The following is a 23,637-nucleotide window of genomic DNA, read 5'->3' on the forward strand; positions in this document are numbered from 1 at the left end:
GTCCCAATACCTACTCTCCATCAACTCCCCTGCCCAACACCACCAATTCCTCCTGTGTTCTTCCTCTCAGGAAATGGTAGCTCCATCTACCTAGTCACTCTAATCAGAAAGCTTGATGCTTCCTGAAATTTCTCTCTCCTTCCATCACTGCATCCTGTGAGTTATTCTATTGTATACTAGAGGCCCAATGCACAAAATTCGTGCAAGAGTAGGCTTTCCTTCCCTCTGGCTCCCGGCACCCGGGCTTCCCTCACAGCCCCGACTTCGTCTGGAAGGACAGCAGTCTAATTAGCATATTATGCTTTTATCATTATAGATATTGAGGAATATATTATTATACTTAGGCACAGAGAAGTTAAGTAGCTTGGCCAATGTGAGAGTTAAGAAGGGGCAGAGCCCACATGCATACTCATGCTCCTCTTCTTATATTCGCTACCAACTTTAAAACATGACCTCCGCCTACCTTTTCAGCATCCTCTCTCATCACAGCCCTACTTTTACACCACACTCCAGCACACTGAACTGACTGCCACTCCAATTTCTCTCCATGTAGATATCAACCCCCCAGGCCAGCTGGTTCTTGTTGCTAATGGGCATAAACGTTTGTGCCCATTTCCACGGGCCTTTATCTCTCTGCACCATCATTTGTTATGTCTGTCTCTTCCATAAAACTACCTGTTCCTTAAGGATGGGAACCCTTTCTTCTTCATTTTGGTACTCACTGCCCTAGCACAGTGTTGTCATGTTGTATGCACTTAATGATTGCTTAATAACAGTAACGCACATACTTTTAAATATCCCTTCAAAGAAAAGAAAAAGCAATTTTCAACTTTTCAGGAGAATTTAACTATATGAGGAATGTCACCATTTAAGTGGCACCAATAAATAATTAACTTTCATAAACTCTTCTACTACTACTGAACCTTGGGTCTTCTTTGCTCCACTAGACAGATCCTCTGACTTCCCACACAGGCATGACTCAGCCTAACTCCCACACAAACCTACTTGGCTGAGCACACCTGCTTCTGACCTACACCTGCCCAGAAGCACTGGGTCATGTCCTATTGCACACTCGGACTAAATTTCAAGGCATCTGCTTTGAGATCAAGTGCCCCATCCAGCTGCAGCCAACTGTGAACAAACGCTTGTTACCTGGCAATCTCCTGGTGGTAATCATAGTGCTCATCTTCCTCCAGCCACTCCACAGATCCTGTGGTCGGATTGGCCCTCCCACAGAAGATCTTCATGCTGCCAATCAGCTCCTCAATTTTATCACTGGCCAGCTTACTTCTTATGAACAGGTCAGACAGTCAGAAACCTATTCACATTATAATGCCCAAGAATGAAAAGAAAAGAAAAAATGTTAAAAGACAAGAAAACAAAGAGGGGGGGAGTCCAAGAAATTGACAACAATGTCAAAACCACTGATTAATATTTGTTAATCAGAATTTTCATTTTTCCAGCAAGACTTACTTGGTTTTATATTCCCCATATAACATTAAAAACTGTAATACACAAGTTCATAAAACTATCTGGAAACTTGAGCAGTCCTCAGTGATTCCAACTGGGTCAAATGAGCCTCAAAGGTACATCTGGGCATAGCCTCAGGTAAAGGTAGGTGAGAAAGAAAATAAAGCAGAGGAAAGGGCTAGTAGGAAAGAACAGAGAGAAATTGGGGTGGTGGTAAAGGAGTGCCACTAAAACTATCTAAGGATATTAGACATTTAGTTTAAGGAAAAATACAAATATAGAGCAATTCAAACGAATTAGGAAAACCTTCATCTAAACAAGTCAGTCACAGCTATACACAAACATGGATAATCCCAGGAATATAATGTTGAGTCATAAAAAAAAAACAAGTCACAGAATACATATAAGTTCACATTTATATAAAACTAGGGGCCCGGTGCACGAAATTCGTGCACTGGGTGTGGGGGGCGGGGGGAGTGTCCCTCAACCCAGCCTGCCCCCTCTCACATACTGGGAGCCCTCAGGCGTTGACCCCCATCACCCTCCAATCGCAGGATCGGCCCCTTGCCCAGGCCTGACGCCTCCGCCAGAGGTGTCAGGTTTGGACAGGGGACCCCCATCTCCCCCCGATCACTGGCTCTGGCCCCCGCCCAGGCCTGAGGCCTCTGGCCCAGGAATCATGCCTGGGCAGGGGACCCCCATCTCCCTCTGATCGCTTGCTCCACCCCCCGCCCAAGCCTGACGCCTCTGACCCAGGCTTCAGGCCTGGGCAAGGGGACCATCATATCCCCCCAATCCCCGGCTCCGCCCCCCGCCCAGGCCTGATGCCTCGGCCAAAGGAGTTGACCCTCATCACCCTCCAATCACCGGACCAGCCCCTTGACCAGGCCTGAGGCCTCCGGCAGAGGTGTCAGGCCTGGGCAGGGGACCCCCAGATCCCCGTGGTTGCAGGCTCCGCCCCTGCCCAGGCCTAACGCCTCTGGCCTAGGCATCCGGCCCGGGCAGCGGGGACCCGCAGCTGCAGCGGCCCCGCGATCGTGGGCTTTGCTTTAGGCCCAGGCAAGGGACCCCTAGCTCCCGGGACTGCCAGCTTCGACCGTGCCCAGCTCCCATCGCTGGCTCCACCCCTACTTCCTGCTATCACTGGCCAGGGAGGCAAAGGCGCCTGATTCTCCGATCATGGCTGGGGGGCAGGGCAAAGGCGGCCCCAGGGCCGCCTTTGCCCTGCCCCCCAGCTCTTAGCTCCCCCCTGGGTTTCCAATCACTGTCAGTGGCAGGGGGCTTCTTCCTGCTTTCCCTTTCGCCTCCCTGCATTGTGCCTACATATGCAAATTAACCGCCATCTTGTTGGCAGTTAACTGTCAATCTTAGTTGGCAGTTAACTGCCAATCTTAGTTGGCAGTTAATTTGCATATAGCCCTGATTAGCCAATGAAAAGGGTAGCTCGTACGCCAATTACCATTTTTCTCTTTTATTAGTGTTGACTAGAAGCTCGGTGCACGAATTCGTGCACCAGTAGGGTCCCTCGGCCTGGCCTGCAGGATTGGGCCGAAACTGGCTCTACGATATCCCCCGAGGGGTCCTGGATTGTGAGACGGCACAGGCCAGGCCGAGGGACCCCACGGGTGCTCATGTACTGGGGAGGGACGCGGGAGGTTGGCTAGCCAGGGAGGGACTGCGGGAGGGCTCCAGGGCATGTCCAGCCTGTCTGGCTCAGTTCCGATCAGCCAGAACCCAGCAGCAAGCTAACCTACCAGTCGGAGCATCTGCCCCCTGGTGGTCAGTGAACATTATAGCGAATGGTTGAGCAGACTTAGCATATCATTAGCATATTATACTTTGATTGCTTGAACGGCCCACCTGACAACTAGCATATTAGGCTTTTATTATATAGGATGTATAATTATTCAAAACAGAACAACACGTTCTTTAGGGATCACACTAAAGTGCATAGCAGGGAATAGGATAGTAGGAAGGAAAAAGGATGGGATCAGGAGGGCCACACAGCCCCAGCTGGTGTGGTTCAGGGGTTGAGGGTCAACCTATGTACCAGGAGGTCACAGTTGGATTCCCGGTCAGGGCACATGTCTGGGTTAGAGGCTCGATCCCCAGTGGGGGGCATGCAGGAGGCAGCCAATCAATGATTCTCTCTCATTACTGATATTTCTCTTTCTCTCTCTCTCTCTCTCACTCTCCCTCCCTCTCTGAAATCAATAAAAAATAAAAAATAAATAAAGAAGGGCCGCACAGGGGACTTAAAGAGCAGGTGAATTCTAAAACTGGGTGGTGGGAATACAGGTGCTCATGATACTGTCATTCTTCATGCCTCGCTATTTTTCATAATAATTACTTATCTACTCAGTATTTAATTTTAAAAGCAATTTTGAAAAACCTTTCTTCATTTAAAAAAATTTGTTTCAAATAAATAAAATATTATCAGACAGATAAAATGTCTTGTATGGCCTTTTTGCTCAAAGGTATTTATTTCTGAGCGACAGGAACACCACAGCTCAAAGCTGAAGGCACCTCTCAGCAGGAATGGAGTCTCCCCATGCCCCCTTCCTCTGACACTCAGGAACAGCAAGTGTTCCACATGCCCCTTCATTCTTGCGAAACACTGACCCATCTTCAGGAAACATGGTTATTTTTTGTGGAGGAGGTCCCCTCAGGCATTTCATTGGCCACAGTTATTGGCTTTCTCTTGAAATTACCAAGACTAAGTAAATACTGAATTTTTATACAAGAGGATGGGAAACACTTTTCTGAAGACTCGGGTGTTCACTAGCTTGGTTCAACGTAGCCCATCTGTCTTTCAGCAAAACTCTACTTCTAAAACCCCAGAATATCTACTTTCTAATCCAGGGGCTCTCAAACTTCCCGACGACCCCAGTAAGTAATATATTTTACACTGAGACACAATACATACAAACACAAACATAACCAAGTTTCACAAAACGGTACATATTTAGTCTTGCCATGGGCAAGGCCCTCATATATTTTATCCTATTTTCATTTTATTTTTTAATAGACCAGGATCCACTAAGCTGATTTCATTACTCAGCAATGGTTTATAACCTAGTCTGCAAACCATTGCTATAACCAGCTCTGTACATCTCACATGCTGATGCCCTTTTTAAAAAGACAGTATCTAGAACTACCAGAGTCAGTAATGTGCTTTAGAAAACTGTGTCCAATTGGCACAGGCTGCAGTAGGAAGAAATGACATTTCAGCGAATGTTCAGGGAAGGCCAGGGTAGGGCCCTGGCCGGTGTGCGCAGTGGTTGGAGTGTTGGCCTGCGGACAGAAGGGTCCCAGGTTCAATTCCCAGTCAAGGGCACATAACTCAGATGTAGGTTCAAACCAATCCGGCGGGGCCCTGCGAAAGGCGACCAATCCATGTATCTCCTCTTCCCCCCCCCCCCCCATTTCTCCCTCCCAGTCTCTCTAAAACAAAAAATCAATGGAAAAAATATCCTGTGAGAATTTACACACACACACACACACACACACACACACACACACACACACACAAAGATGGGTAGGATTTAGGTGGGCGTGGGGAGAGGTCACTTCACCCCCTTGGAAAGCTTAGACTACCCTGCGCGGCGGATAAATCAGCTGCCGTGAAACGGAGCAGAGAGGCGCACCGGTTGCGGGGTCCCTTGTGCGGAGGGCCTAGAAACCCTTCTCCCGTGGAATCCCTTTTTGTCTGTGACGTTGCTGAGGCTACGACTAGAACCAGAGTCTTTTCAGAACGGCGGGGAAGTCACTGGCTTCGTATTAATCTAAATGAATGCTTCGGTAGGGAACCACGTCCTGGAACCTCCCTACGTACATCTTCTACGGATGAACATCTTCCCCTGTTACTAAGACGTGTCCCCTCCCAAAAGAAGACCACACTCCAGGCTCAGGGGACAGCCTGACCCCCTCCCTCCTCATTCTCCAAGAGCTGTCAACTAATGCGGACATTTACGAGGAGGGGATGGCAACCACCACGCCAAGCTCTGGCGCTGAGGGGCGAGTCCAGGTACGTCCTGTCAACCCGTTCATGGCAGAGGTGCTTCCCCCACGGGCCCAGCAAGCGGCCATCACCAGAGAGGGCGGCAAAGCCGGGGCCCGCCTGAAACCCCGCTCTTCCGCCGGCCCGGGCGCTCGGAGCCGCCCCACGCGGACCCTCGAAAGGTTCTCGGAAGCCCCGCAGGAGTGCGTACCGCGGCGTCCGAGAACGCCCGCGCCAGGCCCTGCCGCCGGAGCCCTGCGGCGGGGACAGGACGCCGGCTGCATCCCGGACTCCGATGCGATGCCCACCTACCCAACATGCTCAGCGCCTCACCGGCCGCGGACGCCGCTCCGCTCACTTCCGCCGCCAGGGCCACATTACCGCGGCCGGCGTCAGGGGGCGGGACCTTCCTACGCCGGATGACGGGGACGGGACCCGGAAGTAGAACCTGAAGTCTTTCCTGTCGCACCCTACGCGTTCCCACACTGCTTCGCGACCGCCGCTATGGAGGCTGGTCGCACGGCTATACTCCGCGTGAAGCGGAAGCGCAGCGAGGAGCCTGCCGAGGCCCTGGTCCTCGCCTGTAAACGCCTCCGGAAAGATGTGGTGGAGTTGGCGGTCCAAAAGACGCCCCCCGAGGGTCTGGAGAAAGCAGCAGAGAAAAATGTCTTCCAGTTGGTGGCTACCGTGTGCTCCCAGGTATCGGGCGGGGGTGGAGCCTGAGTGGAGGGGCTCAGAGGGCGCCGCCGGGATGACACGGTCTCCCTGACCCCCACCCGATCCCCTGCTTACGCCGCTCCCCTTCCCTGTTGCCCTCCAGGAGGACCCGGTCCAGCCGCTCCTGCGCGCTCTGCCCCCACCCTGGGGCACCCATCAGCGTATCCGCCACGACCTCCGCGCGTCGACTCGGAAGATCCAGCAGGAGGGCCGCTACAGGGTAGTCTCTAGCCGCCGACCCTCGGGCCTTCTCTTGGATGACCTGGAGTCCGAGGACGCGCGGGAAAACGCAGAAGCCGGCGGTGACGCAGGCTTCCAGCTGTTGGATCTGGTCCACGAAGAAGGAGACCCTGAGGCCGCTGCTACTCCCGCCGCCGCCGCCGCCGCCGCTGCCACCGCATCCCTCGCCGCCACCACCTCCTGCAAAGTGAGTGCACGCCCCCCGAGGAGAGCTGGGCTTCTCCCGACAAGTAGTGCCAGGAATCTGGGCGCTAAGGCGGCTCACAGTTGAGATGCACATGGCTTCACCTTTTATTAACGGACTAGAGGTACAGTGCACAAAAATTTGTGCACCTGGGGGTTCCCTCAGCCCGACCTGTGCCCTCTCGCAGTCTGGGACCCCTCGGGGGATGTGCACCGGCTGGCTTAGGCTTGCTCCCCGGGGGATTGAGAGTAAGCTGGCAGTCAGACATCCCTCTGGCAGCCCGGGAGCCCTCAGGGGATGTCCACTTGCCAGCAGGAGCAGACCTAAGCTGCAGTCGGACATCCTTAGCGCTGCTGAGGAGGCAGGAGAGGCTCCCGCCACCACCGCTGTACTGGCAGCCATCAGCCTGGCTTGTGGCTGAGGAGAGCGCACCCTGTGGGAGCGCACTGACCACCAGGGGGCAGCTCCTGCATTGAGCTTCCGCCCCCTGGTGGTCAGTGTGTGTCATAGTGACCAGTCTTTTCTAGTCATTCTGCTGTTAGGGTCAATTTGCATATTATCCTTTTATTATATAGGATGATCCCGCTGGCTTGCTAGCCTCGATTTTACAGATTAGGTTCTCTCTTCAACAAGTATTTACTGAGCGCCCGCTATGTGACAAGCATTGTTCTTAAGGTCTGTGGGTAGAGCAGTGAGTCTAACATTCAGATAGATAGAGAAAAACAAGTAAATTCACTGTCAGATAGTGATATGGGCTGTAAAGGGGGCGGGGTGGGGTATGGTGCACAGGAAAAGAGTGGTTCCATTTCAGAGGTCACACTGGGGGGGGGGGGGGGGGGACATTTGAGTGAACACTTAAAGGAGGTGAGTGGCAGGGCACTGTGGATATCTTGGGGAGGGGCATTCCAGGCTGAGGACTTACAAGCACAAAGGCTTTCAAACCAAGTTTGTCTGATGTTTTCAAAGTCAGTGGGCCTGGAGCCCAGTGAACTTGGAGAGAATAGTAATAATGAATTTGGGGGAAGAATGTACTAGACCCCCTGGCCTTTTCATCCTGAATAGGGTATTAATGGAGGACTTTGAGCAAGGAAAAGATAGAGCAGATGGGCAAACTCATTAGAGGGAGGTTAAAGGACTAGTCTTGGGTACCATATCAAGTCTGAGGCAGAGTCAGGTCTCAAATGCACACTTAATCCAGTGTTCTTTCCACTACATTACATCTAATACGTTTGTTTTGTATCTTCAAAAAAAACACACCAAAGTCTGCATGCAATAATATCATAGAAATAGAAAATTCTCAACCTAAGGCAGTGGACGGCAAACTGCGGCTCTTTGGCCCCTTGAGTGTGGCTCTTCCACAAAATACCGACTTCTGCGCATGGGCCACGAAGTTTCAATCGCACTGTACATGCGTGCCCGCACGTTATATACTGTGGAAGAGCCACACTCAAGGGGCCAAAGAGCCGCATGTGGCTCGCGAGCCGCAGTTTGCCGACCACTGACCTAAGGCATTCCCCCTCTTAGTAAACATTTAAAAATTTTTCACTCCTTTTAATAGTCCTTTAAGTGTAAAAAATGAAATTTTAATTCAAAATACATCAGGCAAAACATATTTAATCATCGTGCTAGTATACCTGATAGCAACTTGAGCATGATATTGATAGCCACATCTTTTTTTTTTAAATATATTTTATTGCCGAAACTGGTTTGGCTCAGTGGATAGAGCGTCGGCCGGCCTGTGGACTGAAAGGTCCCAGGTTCGATTCCGGTCGAGGGCATGTACCTTGGTTGCAGGCACATCCCCAGTAGGGAGTGTGCAGGAGGCAGCTGATCGATGTTTCTCACTCATCGATGTTTCTAACTTTCTATTCTCCCTTTCTCTCTGTAGGATATCAATAAAATATATTTTATTTTTATTTATTTTTTTAAAAAAATATATTTTATTGATTTTTTACAGAGAGGAAGGGAGAGAGATAGAGAGTTAGAAACATCGATGAGAGAGAAACATCGATCAGCCGCCTCCTGCACATCTTCTACTGGGGATGTGCCCGCATCCCAGGTACATGCCCTTGACCGGAATCGAACCTGGGACCCTTCAGTCCTCAGGCCGACGCTCTATCCACTGAGCCAAACCAGTTGGGGCAATAGCCACAACTTTTACCAAAAGTAAATCAAGGCTGATTCATGAGTTAACAATCAGATGTTTAAAAGTACACTAATATTCAGTGGAATCAATTAAATAGCTCAATTTTATAAGAAAAACAAATAAACTGAAAGTTGTGAACACAAATTTTCCCAACGCAACAATGCAATGCAAACTTATAAACATATCAAAAATATTTGCAGAGTGATTATTTTAAAAACATGAATTTTGCTCAGACAGTGCGGCTCAATGGTTGTGTCAACCTATAAACCAGGGAGGTCACAGTTCAGTTCCTGGTCAGGGCACATGCCCAGGTTGTGGGCTCAATCCCCAATGTGGGGTGTGCCGGTAGCAACCGATCAATGATTCTCTCATCATTGATGTTTCTCTCCCTCTCCCTTCTTCTCTGAAATCAATATAAATAGATTTCACATAAATTTTAAATATGAATTTAAGCTGAAAGTAAAATTGAGGTTCTATCCCTACTGAAACCAGCAGAGGAAAGGTTGTCGATAGTACTGCTGGCAAGGCTGTGATTTAAATGGTATATGGCTGTAGTGCTTAAAATTGATGCCTGTCTTTTGGAAAACAGCATGGCTAACAATAGCTTAGGGTCTATTTTAAAACTATTCAAATTTATTTTTATTGTTTGGACTCAAAGTCACTCAAAATTCTAAAGAAATTTAAGTTTTAAGCAAATAAAGTACTACTTAATAGGGTATCTGAAAAGGTGAAAAGGTTTGGTTCATTTTATCTAATAATTTCATCCCCAGGATTTATCCTAGGGAAATAATTCAGCAGAAGCAAACAGCTGTGGTATTAACAAAAGCTGTTTGTTTACTAATTACTATACATCAAGTATTGTCTAAGTACTTGTTATATATTCTTTTTTGTTGTTATATATTCTTTTATTTAACTCATTTAATCCTCACAAAAACCCTAGGTACTTTAATCTCTATTTTCAAATGCAGGAAACTTCATATTCATTGCAGTGTTAAACATGGAGGCTAAAATTATGTCTGAGAAATGGACTATACAACTGCCTGGACTTTAAATTAATAACCATGAAGACTGGCAAGATGGGAAAGTACATATTATATATGTTTACTGGTAGGAAATCAGTATGTATTATAATTGAGAATATGGGTAAACATACATAGATTAGACTTAAAGTAATTTATTATTATATGAAAACAATGTGTTCATTATAGGAAATTTGAAAAATCTATAGCAAAGGAATATGGCTGCATAATTTGCTGGACTGAGGGCTGGGGACTTGTGAGTTGGAGCCAGAGCTTTCCTAATGAACAGCTTTTAGGTCAGTCAAGTCTCTACACAAAAACTGACATCTCTAGTTCCTTTTGACTTTGGAACAAAGAAGAATTAATTCCCTGTAGCTTGTGATAGAGAGCATTGGTCTCCCCTTGTCTGCCTCTCCATGGTATGCCTCTGCTTCCCATAGGGCATATGGTTTCAGCTGCACAGCTCCTGTGATGATCGTTTGCAGGGGGATCATTTGCAGCATGTCCCCTTGGTTTCCAAATTGGCCTGTGCCATCCTGGATAACACAGCCTATTGGACCTAGAGTCCATCTTACCTTGGCCAGTTCCAATCTGGGTCAATCTATCTTGAAGCTATTCTTTCTAGCAAGAAAAAGGATTATAGAGGAATCCATTCCTGGTTATGATTAAAAGCAGGATGTCAGTGTGGGCAAGTCAAGTGGTGGGTGATGGCTGGTAGTAGTCATGATAGCCCAGGAATCGTCTGTAGGTTCCCTATAGAAGGCCACACAAAATGCAGGCCCACTGAGGAGTCAGCTATAGAGGTGCTGCTGTGGGCCTGCAGATCCCCAAAGGGAGAACATCGTAACAAAGGAGCTCAGGAAGACCTAGGGGAAGACTCAAAGCTCTGCTGGCCCTCGCCTCTCCTCAGGCCAGTCTTCACATGCACGTCTTCACACATGCTCTTGCATCAGCCGAGCACAAAAGAGTAGAAGTCTGTCTTGCAAGTTTCTATCTCAGAAGAACCACACATTACTTTTTTGAGAAATAGTTTTTTAATCTCATAGCTAATTAAACAGGCCATGGGGATAAGACTACTGAATCCTACTGAATCCAACCGAGAACTGTAGGGAGGCTTCCTTCACCCAACACTTAGGTTCCTTTTCTTTGAACATCCATGTTTAATCTCATGCATGTTATCTGCTGTTTTCTTCGCAGGTATCTGACCCAGATGTGATCCTTTGCAATTCTGTAGAGTTGATCCGCGAGCGGCTGACTATATCTGAGGATGGACCAAGTGTCGGGCCCCGGGAGGAACAGAAGGATGACTATGTGTATGACATTTACTACTTGGAGACGGCCACTCCAGGATGGATTGAGAATATCCTCTCTGTGCAGCCCTTAAGCCAGGAGTGGGAGCTGGTAAGGGGACCTATGGGCATGAGGGCATGAGGGCATGAGGCAACCTAAGCCATTATCTAGTCAGGGTACTTTGCCTCCCTGGATTCTAATCCTAGTCACCATTGTCCTTAGTTCTTTTTGTTCTTACTTAAAAGGAAAAATTTATTCTAAATGCCTTCTAGGAACCTGGTTTTAATGCAGGGAATTTTGGGAGTCTATAATTTTTGCTCTTAATGAGTCTTTTACAAACTTTGTAAATCTCTGTTGTTGTTTTTAATGTTTTTCTTGATTTTTAGAGGGAGAGGGAGAGAGAGCATGCCCCCAACATTAGCATGTGCCCTGACTGGGAATCTAACCAGTGACCTCTTGGTTCATGGGCCAGTGTTCAACTATCAAGCCACACCAGCTAGGCAACATCTTTATTTTTTATATCTACCCATTCTCAGGGGAAAATGTATGAGAGCTTATAATAAAATACAGACAAAACCAGGAATTTTAACGAACTATAGAAATGATCCCTGAAAGTATAGTCTTCAAAACCAGGAATTTTAATATGAGAACAAAACCTTTTTAATTGCATCTTATAATGCAGAAAATAATGGATTAAGAAAGCTAACTTGCATTTAAAAAAAACCAAGAACTACTAATTTCCTGACAGTCATTCTTAAAACAAATTCTAAAATGGTTAATGAGTGTCCTGGCCAATGTGGCTCAGTTGGTTGAGCATCATCCCTTGCACCAAAAGGTCACCAGTTCAATTCTTGGTCAGGGCACATACCCAGGTTTTGAGTTCATCCCCGGTTGGGGTGCATATGGGAGGCAATCAATCAATGTTTCTCCGCCCCCCCCCCCTTCTTCACTCTCTCAAATCGACACACATATATTTTTAAGAAATAAAATGTAAAAATAATGAGAGAAGTTAAGGTGGTACCTGTCACACTCTTATGAGAAAAGCACGCTACTCCACACCTACTCTACCACCATAATCTGAATCAGATACCCACCTTGGACCATGCATAGGCCCTCCTTTTGCCTTCCTGCACCCCTCAAACTTGGATTTTGGTTCTGATCCTTGGCATCACCCATAATCCCTCCGACAGTTTAAAGGTCACTACCATCGCCTGCGCAGAGCTGTTTCTCCTCCCTACTTTGGGGTGTTCCTTTAGTCTATCTCACCAGGAATGTGATCCCTGGAGTTGGACTTGTAAGTGGAATAGGGCCATTATCTCCCCCTTGTAGCCTAAGTGTAGCCTCTCCAAGTTAGTCTGATATTAGTTTCCCCCAGAGCATAACCTTAGATGTTTTGACTTACATTCATGTGTGTGTTGAGATGTGCAGGTGAATGATGGCAAACAACTAGAGGGCGTTGATGAAGATGAAGATGAAGATGATGAGAATAGTGAGAATAATTGGCGCAATGAGTACCCAGAGGAGGAGAGCAGTGACGGAGATGAAGATTCCAGAGGTAGGTGGGTGGCAGCCTTGGCTGGGGAGGGACTGCTGGGATCGATCCAAGACTGAGGCATGCGTACAGAAGACAGATCCATTCTAGCTAGCTTTCCTTCTCCATTGAGCTCGTGCAGCTCAATCATAAGCTGTTGGAGCTAAAGACCCACAGACCAGTGTTTGGGGGGGGGGGGGGTGTCATTAGAGTGTAATGTCAGTCAGGTGTGGGTTCAAATCCTTAGTTCTATCATTGCCTAGCTGTGGATCTTGGGCAAGTTACTTCATCTTATTGAGCCTCATTTTCCCTCCAGAAAATGAGAATATTGCATCAACTGGTAGAGATTAAGTGAAACATGTAGCTCAGTGTCTCTTCCTCTGCTTCGGTCTAACAAAGTATTGGAGAGGTTCTAAGTGCCAACAAAAAGAATTTATTTGTGTCTGTTAATGGAGGAACAATTAGATCAAACTACAGAATATTCTGTAGTGCCCATAATATATTAAAAGGGGCAACGTTCAACATTATATTTACAATATGACTACAACTATTATATTAAAAATAATTCTATACTTAAGGGAGAAATGACAAAATATCCCAATGTTAAAAGACTTGGTTTAAATGGTAGTAATGAGATCTTTTCGAATTGTTCCCCTGAATTCTCTTTATTGAGTAAATATTTTTAAGGAATGAACCAAAATAAAAAAAAAAAACAGCCCAGCTGGTGTAGCTCAGCGGCTGAGCATCGACCCAGAAACCAAGAGTCACTGGTTCGACTCCCTGTGAGGGCACATGCCCGGGTTGCGGGCTCGATCGCCAGTGGTGGCTGTGCAGGAGGCAGCCGATCAATAACTTCCTCTCTCATCGATGTTACTATCTCTCTATCCTTCTCCCTTCCCCCCTCTCTAAAAATCAATAAAAAAATTATTTAAAAAAAAAAAACAAAGCCCGGACCTTTTTGAGATGGGAAGGAGCTCACAATCACCAAAAAAAAAAAAGGGATGCAGGTGGAGTCCACTCCTGTTCTCTCATTCCAGGCTCTGATGAATGCACCGGCCTCAGTGAAGAGGAAAGAGGCAATAGCAGGCCACAGGTGTGGAGCAAATACCCTTTGGATGTGCAGAAGGAGTTTGGCTATGACAGCACTCATGACCTGGACTCGGACTGAGGATCTATCACAGGCCCTTGGGGGCTTTGACTGCCTTATCAGCCACCCTGGTAGTGGGTTTCCTGGCATAACACACGGAAGGAGAAAGCATGTCCAACAGCACCATCATAGCAGTGAAAACGTGTGCTGAAGGAGTATCTCTTTTCCATTAATAGTAGGATGCTTTGCCTCATTCAAGTGACCCTACAATCTAGGGGACAAAAAACAAACAAAAAAACATAAAATGAAGCTTCCTGGCCTAGGCATTTTCCTGCTCTTCTTCTACGCTAAAGCCAGTAAGTGGAAGAGAGGCTGTTTCATGAGAACTTAGGTTCAACTTTCCCACGCCACCAGGCACCCGCCCCCAGTAAAAGCCTGAGTCTTTTTGACGGGAAAATGTAGAAGGGCTACAGTGGGTCTCTTGTAGGAACACACACTGAGTAGTAATGGCCAGTAGAGGAAGAATCTGCCTGAGCTGTGAGGGGTTTGGTTGACAGTTGTCTCTACCTCCCTGCTTCCTATGATGACTGTAAAGATTGCTCTTTCGTTAGCAGTGGTACCAAGGAGCAGGGTATGTATGAATGTGATACTCTGCATTTAGTAAAAACACTAACTATGGGAGCAAGTAAGTAATTCCTTTAAAACCTTTTCAATCTGAATATGTTTTCCATTGTGCTCCCTCTCCCCTTCCTGCCCCCCACCAAAAATGGGGGAGTAGTGAAATAAAAGTTTCGGGATTGACCTGAGACACAAAGGACTTAAAGCAAATTAGGAAAAGGAAAACACATCCTGAACTTAGCTTTCCACTAAGAAATGTTTAACTATTTACAGCACTCACCAAAAACTACCAATAGGACAAAATTTCTTCCCCAGAATTTACATTTCTGCCCCAACCCCTTCCAAAGCACAGATGCCTTAACTCAGACTGAGTTGGCATTTAGTCTTTAATGTAGCATTCATTGTCAGTAGAACTTTTGCAAAGACGAATGTGTCCTATATGTGCCCTGTGCAGTGGTAGCCACTAGCCACATGCGGCTGAGCACTTTTAATGTGATTAGTGTGAGGAATTTTTCAACTTTATTTTATTTTAAGTAGCTACATGTGGCTAGTAGCTACTGTACTGGACAGCGCAGGTATAGGGCAATCAATACCCAGAACCTTCTATTCAAGACATGCCCTCTTGCCCCATGGCTCACACTCACTATCACAGGGAAAGGTGAATTACACAGGGATGTGTCTTCCCACATCTTTTAAAGACTTCATAAGCATCTACTTTCCCATCCTGCCTAAACCCATTTATCTACATCAGTTCCTATGGACGCAGAGTTGTTAAATCTGACAAAATGATTAAATTGTATGTGTATGTGTGCTCAGGCTCTACTCTTGTGGCTCTAAAACCAACAGACTATTGGTTTCCCACCCTAACTATCCACAAAGGTACAATTCAGTGTCACAAGTAAGAGGCAGCAACTTAAATGTACATCAACACTAGTCATCTTAGTCTATAGGCGTAAAAGAAGGATTAAAAACCACTCTGTACCAATATGATGTGTTCATTGCTATTTATGTGCTCATTAAAGTTTGCCAACATTAAAGGGCTTAACAACTTCACAAACTGTACCCAGTGCAAAAGGGATTAGCATACCAGGAGAAGAAATGAGGCTGAGGAACAAAACCCTCATGGAAATTAATTCCCCCACAAAGCTTGAGTGGAGGAAGTCTGGCTTCCCTCCTACAGGAGGGTTTCTAGGAAGTCTGTACGCAGCACAGAGGGGAAGAATGCGGTCGCCATCCACTAATGGGAGGAGGATGACATGGCTCACTAAGCCAGTGTTAGGGCACCTGGGGTATGGAGGCCCTTGTTTTCCCAGGAGCCAACGGGAAACAGCAAGCTCCTGGGGTGAGCTGGTCATTTGCTTGAGTGGAGGAAGCCAAAGCCTGCCTCAAGGGTCCTCAAAACAAGCGCATTCTACTTCAAGGATTAGCTCTAAAGGATCCCTGGAGCAGGTGCCAGCTTGGCTCAGACAAGAGTCGTGTGTACATAGTCTAGGCAAGTCACCCTTTGTATGGGCTCCCTGTTGTAGACAGGAATTTGCAGTGCAAATCCCAACCATGATAGTAGGAGTGGCCCCCTATGTTCTCCCAGATGCTTGCCCTGAACCAAAAGCAACTGTGAGCATGCTCCCTTAAATTGTTTGTATCGAGCAGGTATGACCAAGGTTACGCCCTTGCCTGAGATGAGCCAGTTTGGTGGAGAAAAACAGGGAGATTGCCTCCTGCTTCTTGTCTTTACCATTGGTCAGTTCCAAACTGTAAGGATAAGAAGCCCACGGGTGTGCCAAGCCAGCAGGTTCTCTGGGCCCAGGGTGATTTGGTCTGAGGTCATCCTAGGAGAGTTGTACAATCCAGTGCAGCCAAGCCGCCCATGAGGGAGCATCCAGTAGGCCAAACCTGCTCTGCCTGACCTGGTGTTAAAGAGCAGCCTGAGCACCAGAATTCGTTATGTCCAATCGTGCAGTCTGCTGAGGAGCCAGACTGAGGTTAAAGCAGCTTTTTTCCCAGAGTCTTCACTGATCTCCATGGGAAAAAAGTCCCCAGGAGTACCAAGGTCTTCCTGAGACTGAAGCCCCACCAGACCTCGCCCCAGGAGGCAGGCGGGAGAGGAGTGCACTGTCCCAGTGATCCACACCAAGGCGGCTCAGTGTAAACAAAGCCTGGTGTTGGGGACAAGCGGATGCAGCCTGGTGTGAGGTTTCCAGAAAAAGAAAACGACCACGTCTAGCACCTAGGAGGGCTTGCGTGGGTCTGCACAGCAGCCCCTCACACCGACCCGTAGCGAGTGGAACAAGCTATTTGGTGGCTCAAGTCCATGAGACATTGACAGCTGAGAGAATTCAGGTGATGTACCTGAACGAGAAGTTTCTGTCCTCTTAAAGTTCGTACCAGAAACCCAGCGGTGTACTTTAGCATCTAGAACACAGACAAGCTCTCAAGTGAAATAAAGGATTCTCCTTCAAAACAACAGTAGTGCCAGACTTCTGACGCATGAATTTGTTCATGTGTCAGCTACAACCCCAGGTGCTTGTAACGTATACTAAAGTGTAATCGGTACGTGAGTAAAAAATCTTTAAAGTTCACCTTTGCAGGTAAGATTCAACAGAAGATTGTGCTAAAACGAAGCAAAAAAAAAACAAAAAAAAAAAAAAACCTGCGGTCAGAGTCTGACCCACCGCCACGTAGAGACACCTCTGAGGACAGAGGGACTCATCTTTGGGTACTTTGCATTTATAAACAGCCTACTGCATCCTGTAGATGAATACCAGGATTCACCTAGAATTGGTGTTCTGGATTAAATAATATAAATAAATAATGGAATACAACCATTTCCCCCAGGGAAGGATGTTGAACCCGAAGAAGAAATGGTAGCATTTCAAGCCTCTGAAGTCAGGTGCCTGGACCTGGTCAGAGGAAAACTTGTCATAAAAGCAGCCTCTTTGTAGAGACTCCTGGTTCCAACCTCGAGTACCAAGTTTAAAACCACCAGCCACAGCTAACCTAGCTAGCACTCCCTCTTCCCTAGTGCAACTCACCCAGTGCCTGTAAGGGCTACACACACCACCCAGCAGGAACAAAACTCAACAACCATCCCAAGCCCTCCCGCCCCCACCTTCATGCTGGCCCCAGACTCGGTCTCCCATAGCTTACCAATGAGAGTGAGCACCTGAGGAAGCCATCAGCCCTCAACCCCCTGACATACATAATGTGTGCCCACAGGCTCCTTTAGTACCAGAGGGCTGGGTCCACACAGCCTCGCCATCTGGCCTTTGGTGACTGTGGCCACAGGTAAAACCTTCCAGGCCTCAGGGGACTTCACCTCCGGCCTCTAGTCAGTTTTCCTCTCAACCTTTGTCTCTTCGGCTACATCTAGCTCAGTCAGGACGCAAAAGCAAATCTTCTGGGTGACTTTGGTGATAGCAGCTAAATGGGAAGAGAAGAGAACTGAGTAAACTGACATTCAGCTACAACCCCAATCGGAACACCACAAGGCTGTTCACAGCACATCTGTGGCTCCCTGCTCATCTCTCCCTTGGGTACCCCGTGCCAGGCTTTGCCCCTTACCCCCAACCAGCCTCAGCATCCCCAGTCCCGAGCCCAACCAGAGTCTTTACACTTAGATTGCACTTATAAGAGGTAGTGTTTTAACCCCCAAATAGGAGTCTAAAGATAGAAGTAAAATGGTCATATCAAGATAAAAAGAAGTCATGTGGGGAGTCAAGTCCCATGGCCTCTAGCACATCACTAGTTTGGAGGAAGCCAGCTACCATGCCCATCTCTCCCGTGCATCTGTGAACACACGCACGCACGCGCACGCACACACACGCACAACCAGTGGTGATGGGCAAAGCAGCTCACCCAGGATATTCCGGACAAAGAGCGGCCTCCGGGATTCTGGCAGGTAAACACCCAGGAAGTAGACGGGGATTCCGGAGAGGGAGATCCCAATGCCAATGAGGGAATTGATGGTGTCTCCAAAGAGGGGCACAATCACCAGGAACAAGGAGCATATGCAGAACACGATGGGAAAAAACAGGCTCAGCTGAAATGAAGGGAGGTGAGAGATCCGGTAATGTGGGGTGGGGGAACGAGATGGGAAAGAAGGCACCTTTGGGAGAGGGCCCGCCCTTCTCGTCTGCCCAGGGCCACTGACCTTGAGAGGCCGGGGCCGCTCGGGCTCCTTCCAGCGAAGGTAGAGCTGTCCAGCCACAGACAGGCCCACAAAGAACCAGTAGCTGAAGCTGAAGTAGTTGATGAGCAGGAAAACATCCTCCACGATGAGGTAGATGAGCGACATGGTGCACTGGATCGGGGGGGGGGGGGGAGCAGAAGAGGGCAGTGTCACCACCAGGGGCCCCACCAGATCTGCTGACCGCTGACTTAGCTTCCCCAGATGACCTCTGGCTCTCTCCAGTGACCCCCTGCCCCCAGGAAGGTCCATTCCCCACTTTAATCTTCATGGTGGCATCTCTCCCTCGGCAGCTGGAGGCCCGTCCTCCACTCAGTGACTCCTTTACCCTTCTGAGGGCAGACAGTGAGGCCCTCCGCACTTCAACCCACTAACCTCAACGTGAACCACAAGGTGCCCTCCAGGTCTTTACACGTGGGTCCTAACTACCTGGCGTACGAACGGGCAAATGCCTTGTCCTGGCACCTTAGAAATGCAGATTAGGGCCCTGGCCAGTGTGGCTCAGTTGGTTGGGTGTCATCCTGTGCACCAAAAGGTTGCCGGTTCCATTCCTGGTCAGGGCTCACATGCCCAGGTGGCCTCTCCATCCCTGATCCCCGATTGGGGGCATGCAGGAGGCAGCCAATCAATGTTTCGTTTTCTGGCATCATGTTTCTCTCCCTTTCTCTCTAAAAATCAATAAAAATCTTTAAAAATTCCAGGAGGAAAGTATCCTGTTTTTTTCAGATATTCAACATAAAACTAAATAATGAAGCTTATAAGAGGTAGTGTTTTAACCCCCAAATAGGAGTCTAAAGATAGAAGTAAAATGGTCATATCAAGATAAAAAGAGGATTAGTTGAAATAATGATACATTTAAGGGGCATATCATTATATTTGGCATATATAAAGCACCCCCAAAATTAGCTATTATTATTATTTTCATCCCCAAAGAGCCGAGCCCCAAAGCTCAAAGCCCAGACCAGATCAGCGAAACCCAGTCCTGAAGGGTGGCACCTCTCTCGGAAGAGCCCCACTTAGCCCCTAAGCAACCCCTATTCTCCCAGCAGGCCCAGGGAAGCCAGCCTCGATGCCAGAGTGACTTCCACAGGCACCTCCCCCTTGAGAGTCTGCAGCCCTTTCAACCTCCTATTATTTTTATATGACAAATTTGAAAACTGGAAAAACTGATTATTCAATAAATTATACTGGCATAGCTGGCTATCTGAGAGAAAAAAATTAAGTGAATCCCCACCTCCCCCTACACATCAAAATATAAATTCCAGAGGAAGCCAAAATTTAAACAATTAATTAAAACATTTAAGACCTAATAACAAGAAAAATTAACTTTTTCAAATCTTGGAGTAAGGCCTTTTTATCTCAGGGTTCCTATTAGCTCTTATTTATATAATATCTTAGAGATTATTAGAGAGTGGTCTTTCTTCAGAACGTTCCACTTGTCAGAACACACTTCACTGCCATCTACCGTATATGAATGTATGATGTCTATGACATGAATAGAGGCCTTTAGGGTAGTTGGTGTTTAACTGATCTGGCTTTTCTAAATATGATTTTTTTTAATTGATCCTTTTTCTTTAGAGAGAGAGAGGAAGGGGCAGAGAGAGAGAGAGACGCTAGAGTGAAACACTGATTGGCTGCCTCCTGCACATGCCCCAACTGGGGATCGAACCCACAACCCAGGCATGTGCCCTGACCGGGAATCAAAATGGCGACCTTTCGGTATATGGGACAACACCCAACCAACTTAGCCACACTGGCCAGGGCTCTAAATATGATCTTTTTAATATATATTGTTATTGATTTCAGATAGGGAGGGAGAGAGAGAAACATAAGGATGAGAGAGAATCATTGATCAGCTGCCTCCTGCACACCCCCCGACAGGGGATCGAGCCCGCAACAGGGCATGTGCCCTTGACCAGAATCGAACCCGGGACCCTTCAGTCCACAGGCCAACGCTCTAGCCACTGAGCGAAATCAGCTGGGGCTCTAAATATGATTTAATATTTCCTGTTAAAAGGAGGAGCTGGAAGAAGGAGAGGAAGAAGCCACTGATGTAACAGATAGAGAAATCTTACAAGTTCACTTCTATATTCTTTTATAGCATTTGCCTTCTCTAATAGGACTATGTTTTACATTTCCATTTTAAAATAATTTTAATAAGAAAGAAGAAACACTGAGAGGATCAAGAACTATCTCAAGAAAGCTAGTATACCGCCCACCCAACAGTTTTGCATCAAGTCAGCAGAAGTAGAGAGATATATACCCAGTCCCCACACCCCCCAGCAGAGCTTACGTTGAACAGTAAAGCAGGGATGGGTGTAAAACGCTCAATGTGGATCATGGACAGAAGGTCTGGGAGGTGGCCCTCACGGGAGCCCACGAAGAACAACCTGGGGGGACAGGAAATGCGTCAGTAAGATCCCTTTTACTCAGCCACACAGCCACACTCCTCACGCAGACAAAGTGGGCTCAGAGCTCCAGAAGAAAGCAGGGACCAGTCTCTCAGGAGCACCCCACCTTCTCTATGCACGCCCAGTCCAACCTACCCCACCTTTACCCAGAGATGTCTCCACCTTCCTCAACCAGAGGCACCTCACCATCATCCATAAATGCCCTACCCCGCGGGTACCCAGGCACCACCATCACCCACAGACACCCCCACTTCTCTCAGTCACAGCACCCCACCAGCACCCAATGAACGCTTCACCCTGCCATCTCCCGCTGGCACTCTAACCCACCCCACCAGAGGTACCCTCACTCTGCCATCCCATAAGTTTCATACTTAACACAATGACTTTTATTTTTAATATGTTTTTATTCATCTTTTAGAGCGACAGGAAAGGAGAGGGAGAGGGAGAGGGAGAGAGAGAAATATCCATTGGCTGCCTCCTGCACGCCTCCTACTGGGGATCAAGCCCGAAACCCAGACATGAGCCCTGATCGGGAATGGAAGCTTTTGGTGCATGGGACCGTGCTCAACCGACTGAGCCGCACCTGCCAGGGAAACACAATGGCTTTTTAAAGAAAAGTAGCCAGACTTCTCTTGTGTCCTCATATATCTTCTCTGAGCTCTTGACGTGCGATAGGCCAGAGCAAACCTGGACTCAAAGAGACAAGCCAAGCTTCTTCTTTACACAGAAAGAGCCCGACTGACTGGGAAACAGAGCAGCAGGGAAATGAGCACACCCCGGGCAGGCAGGTCATCAGGCAGCACACAGCCTCCCAAGGCTTAGGGGGGGCTGGGGAACAAAAAGCTCCGCAAGAGACGACCACGTCTGGGCTGGGAAGACGAGCTGGAGTCTGGCAGAGGTGAGTGGTGGGTGGGGAAACGGCATGGGCAAAGGCAAAAGGGGCTTGGAGGCGCAACGGTGCGGCCTTTCTAAAGGTTGGTACTAGAATGCTTGTAGGCGTAGGATAAGGAGTGTGAGCCGTGTGCTGGGAAGAACTTGCACATGAGGACATACTGTGGAGTCTGAACAAGCATGAGAGCCAGCTGTGGCTCTGAAGAAAAGGCCTGACCAGAGACGCTGGTAGCATCAACAGGGAGAGACGAGGGTATGGACAGAAGGCCGGACAAGCTCATCCATGATAACTGCCATAAGAGAGGAGGCCTGCCCTAGCCGGTTTGGCTCAGTGGATAGAGCGTCGGCCTGCGGACTGAAGGGTCCCGGGTTCGATTCTGGTCAAGGGCAAATGCCTGGGTTGCGGGCTCGATCCTCAGTAGGGGGCCTGCAGGAGGCAGCCAATCAATGATTCTCTCTCATCATTGATGTTTCTCCCCCTCTGAAATCAATAAAAATAAAAAAAATAAAAATAAGAGAGGAGGCCTGAATGAGACCCAACGCACTAGCTGAGGAGAGGACAGGATAGATGTGAAACCTCAATCAAATGTAGTGATCGTGTGTGTGTGTGTGTGTGTGTGTGTGCGCGCGCGCGCGCGCATGCATACGCACACATGTGCACATACATATACTGGGAGAATAGGGTAGACACCAAGGATAAAATTAAGAAGCAAGGAGGTCTGTCCTGGCCAGTGTGGCTCAGTTGGTTGAGAACTGTTAAGGTTGCTGGTCTGATTCCTGGCCAGGGCACATGCCCAGACTGCGGGCTCCATCCCCAGTAGGGGGTGTGCAGGAGGCAGCCGATCGATGTTCCGCTCTCACATCCACATTTCTCTCTCTCTCCCTTTCCCTTCCTTTCTCTCTAAAAAAAAAAAAATCAATAATAAACTATTCTAAAAAAATAAAAGAAGCAAGGAGGACTGATGGTCCACAAAATCACAACTGGACACAAAGGGCATTTGGACACAAAGTGTATATTAAGTTTGAGATACGCATGGGTCATCCAGGTGGAAACACAGGAGTTGATGATGTCATCTTTAAAGGTGCTATCGGATGGGTCAGCTTTAGCTCAAGCGGTTACTTCGGTTTCTGCTCGTTGCGGACACATAACCCTACCTTAAAGGTGCTATCGGGCAAGACGCTGGAGTTGGCTGATGAAGTTAATAATCTGTACTAAGTAGAGAAGAAATGTGGAGGAGAGGATGCTGGAAGGGAGTCATGTGTAGGTGAGGCAAAGGCGTCCAGGACAAAACCCACACCAGCTGCGTGGGTTATAAAGAAAAACTGAAGAAGGCAACACAAGCAGAAACAATTGTGCATTCTTTCCTGGACAGCACTGCACCTCCCTTTGCGTGCAGGTCCAGATGCTTACTCTCGCGTCCTCCCCAACCCCATCCGGTCGATGTCCCAAAGTGAGGTTAGGAGGCACCTACCACCTCAATATTTGGAGATAATTGGCAAGGTCAAGGGGGATGTTTTGAGCACCAGTGAGCATGAGGCGAGGGGGAAGTACCATCTTTGGGTGGGGCAGCTTGTGAAGAACCACAAGGGGTGGAACCTGGGCCACACCAGGCTGGGGTGAGAGGAGATGACACTAGATTCTTTTACAAGACCTTGCTTTCTCTGTTACTCTTGATGCTCCAGGGAGGCCCCACGTACACGGACTGGGGTGTCAAAACCAGTTAAGGAAAATAAACAGGACAAAACTTTCTCTTATCCTATCTGTTCCTGTGGCAAATCTTTATTGCATGCCTAGTACACTCCTGGCCTCGGGGAGCAGCATTTATGGGGTGAGAAATCAGGAAAGG

The 23,637-nt window shown here is 47.9% G+C and overlaps 3 protein-coding genes across 7 annotated transcripts in view; 1 reads left to right on the forward strand and 2 right to left on the reverse strand.

Annotated features, from left to right (window-relative positions):
• The window catches only part of PRMT7 (protein arginine methyltransferase 7), a 38,750-nt gene extending 32,859 nt beyond the window's left edge, over positions 1-5,891 (reverse strand). For 2 of the 4 annotated variants that reach the window (XM_059667676.1, XM_059667674.1), the window contains exons 1-2: positions 5,682-5,812; positions 1,153-1,318 (exon numbers count right to left, since the gene is read on the reverse strand). In XM_059667676.1, the coding sequence (XP_059523659.1) occupies positions 1,153-1,247 (95 nt within the window). In that variant the 5' untranslated portion in view covers positions 1,248-1,318; positions 5,682-5,812. Of the gene's footprint in view, positions 1-1,152; positions 1,319-5,681 lie in introns of all 4 variants that reach the window. The other 2 variants (XM_059667673.1, XM_059667672.1) reach the window with 2 other exon arrangements.
• Positions 5,892-5,929: 38 nt separating this feature from the next.
• Positions 5,930-15,113, forward strand: SLC7A6OS (solute carrier family 7 member 6 opposite strand). 2 transcript variants are annotated; one of them, XM_059667699.1, is made up of 5 exons: positions 5,930-6,169; positions 6,291-6,614; positions 10,974-11,177; positions 12,495-12,621; positions 13,635-13,903. In XM_059667699.1, the coding sequence occupies exons 1-5, from the start codon at positions 5,975-5,977 to the stop codon at positions 13,763-13,765; spliced, it is 981 nt and encodes a 326-aa protein (XP_059523682.1). In that variant the 5' UTR covers positions 5,930-5,974; the 3' UTR covers positions 13,766-13,903. The 2 variants fall into 2 exon arrangements, with proteins under 2 accessions (XP_059523682.1, XP_059523680.1); XM_059667697.1 differs by lacking the exon at positions 12,495-12,621 and having other exon boundaries at positions 5,954-6,169; positions 13,635-15,113.
• A 178-nt stretch (positions 15,114-15,291) lies between these two features.
• The window catches only part of SLC7A6 (solute carrier family 7 member 6), a 31,014-nt gene continuing 22,668 nt past the window's right edge, over positions 15,292-23,637 (reverse strand). Inside the window, exons 7-10 of the mRNA XM_059667685.1 lie at positions 20,782-20,878; positions 18,453-18,602; positions 18,158-18,341; positions 15,292-17,722 (exon numbers count right to left, since the gene is read on the reverse strand). Coding sequence (XP_059523668.1) covers positions 17,628-17,722; positions 18,158-18,341; positions 18,453-18,602; positions 20,782-20,878 — 526 coding nt within the window. The 3' untranslated portion in view covers positions 15,292-17,627. The remainder of the gene's footprint in view (positions 17,723-18,157; positions 18,342-18,452; positions 18,603-20,781; positions 20,879-23,637) is intronic.

This window comes from Myotis daubentonii, chromosome 15 (assembly GCF_963259705.1).
Source record: "Myotis daubentonii chromosome 15, mMyoDau2.1, whole genome shotgun sequence".
NCBI lineage: Eukaryota > Metazoa > Chordata > Mammalia > Chiroptera > Vespertilionidae > Myotis > Myotis daubentonii.

Bases quoted from the DNA above. Each gene is read 5' to 3' on its own strand.
- SLC7A6OS (XM_059667697.1), top strand. From the start codon at position 5,975: ATGGAGGCTGGTCGCACGGCTATACTCCGCGTGAAGCGGAAGCGCAGC. The intron at 6,615-10,973 runs GTGAGTGCACGC...TTTTCTTCGCAG, and splicing joins CCGCCACCACCTCCTGCAAA to GTATCTGACCCAGATGTGAT. The intron at 11,178-13,634 runs GTAAGGGGACCT...CTCTCATTCCAG, and splicing joins TAAGCCAGGAGTGGGAGCTG to GCTCTGATGAATGCACCGGC.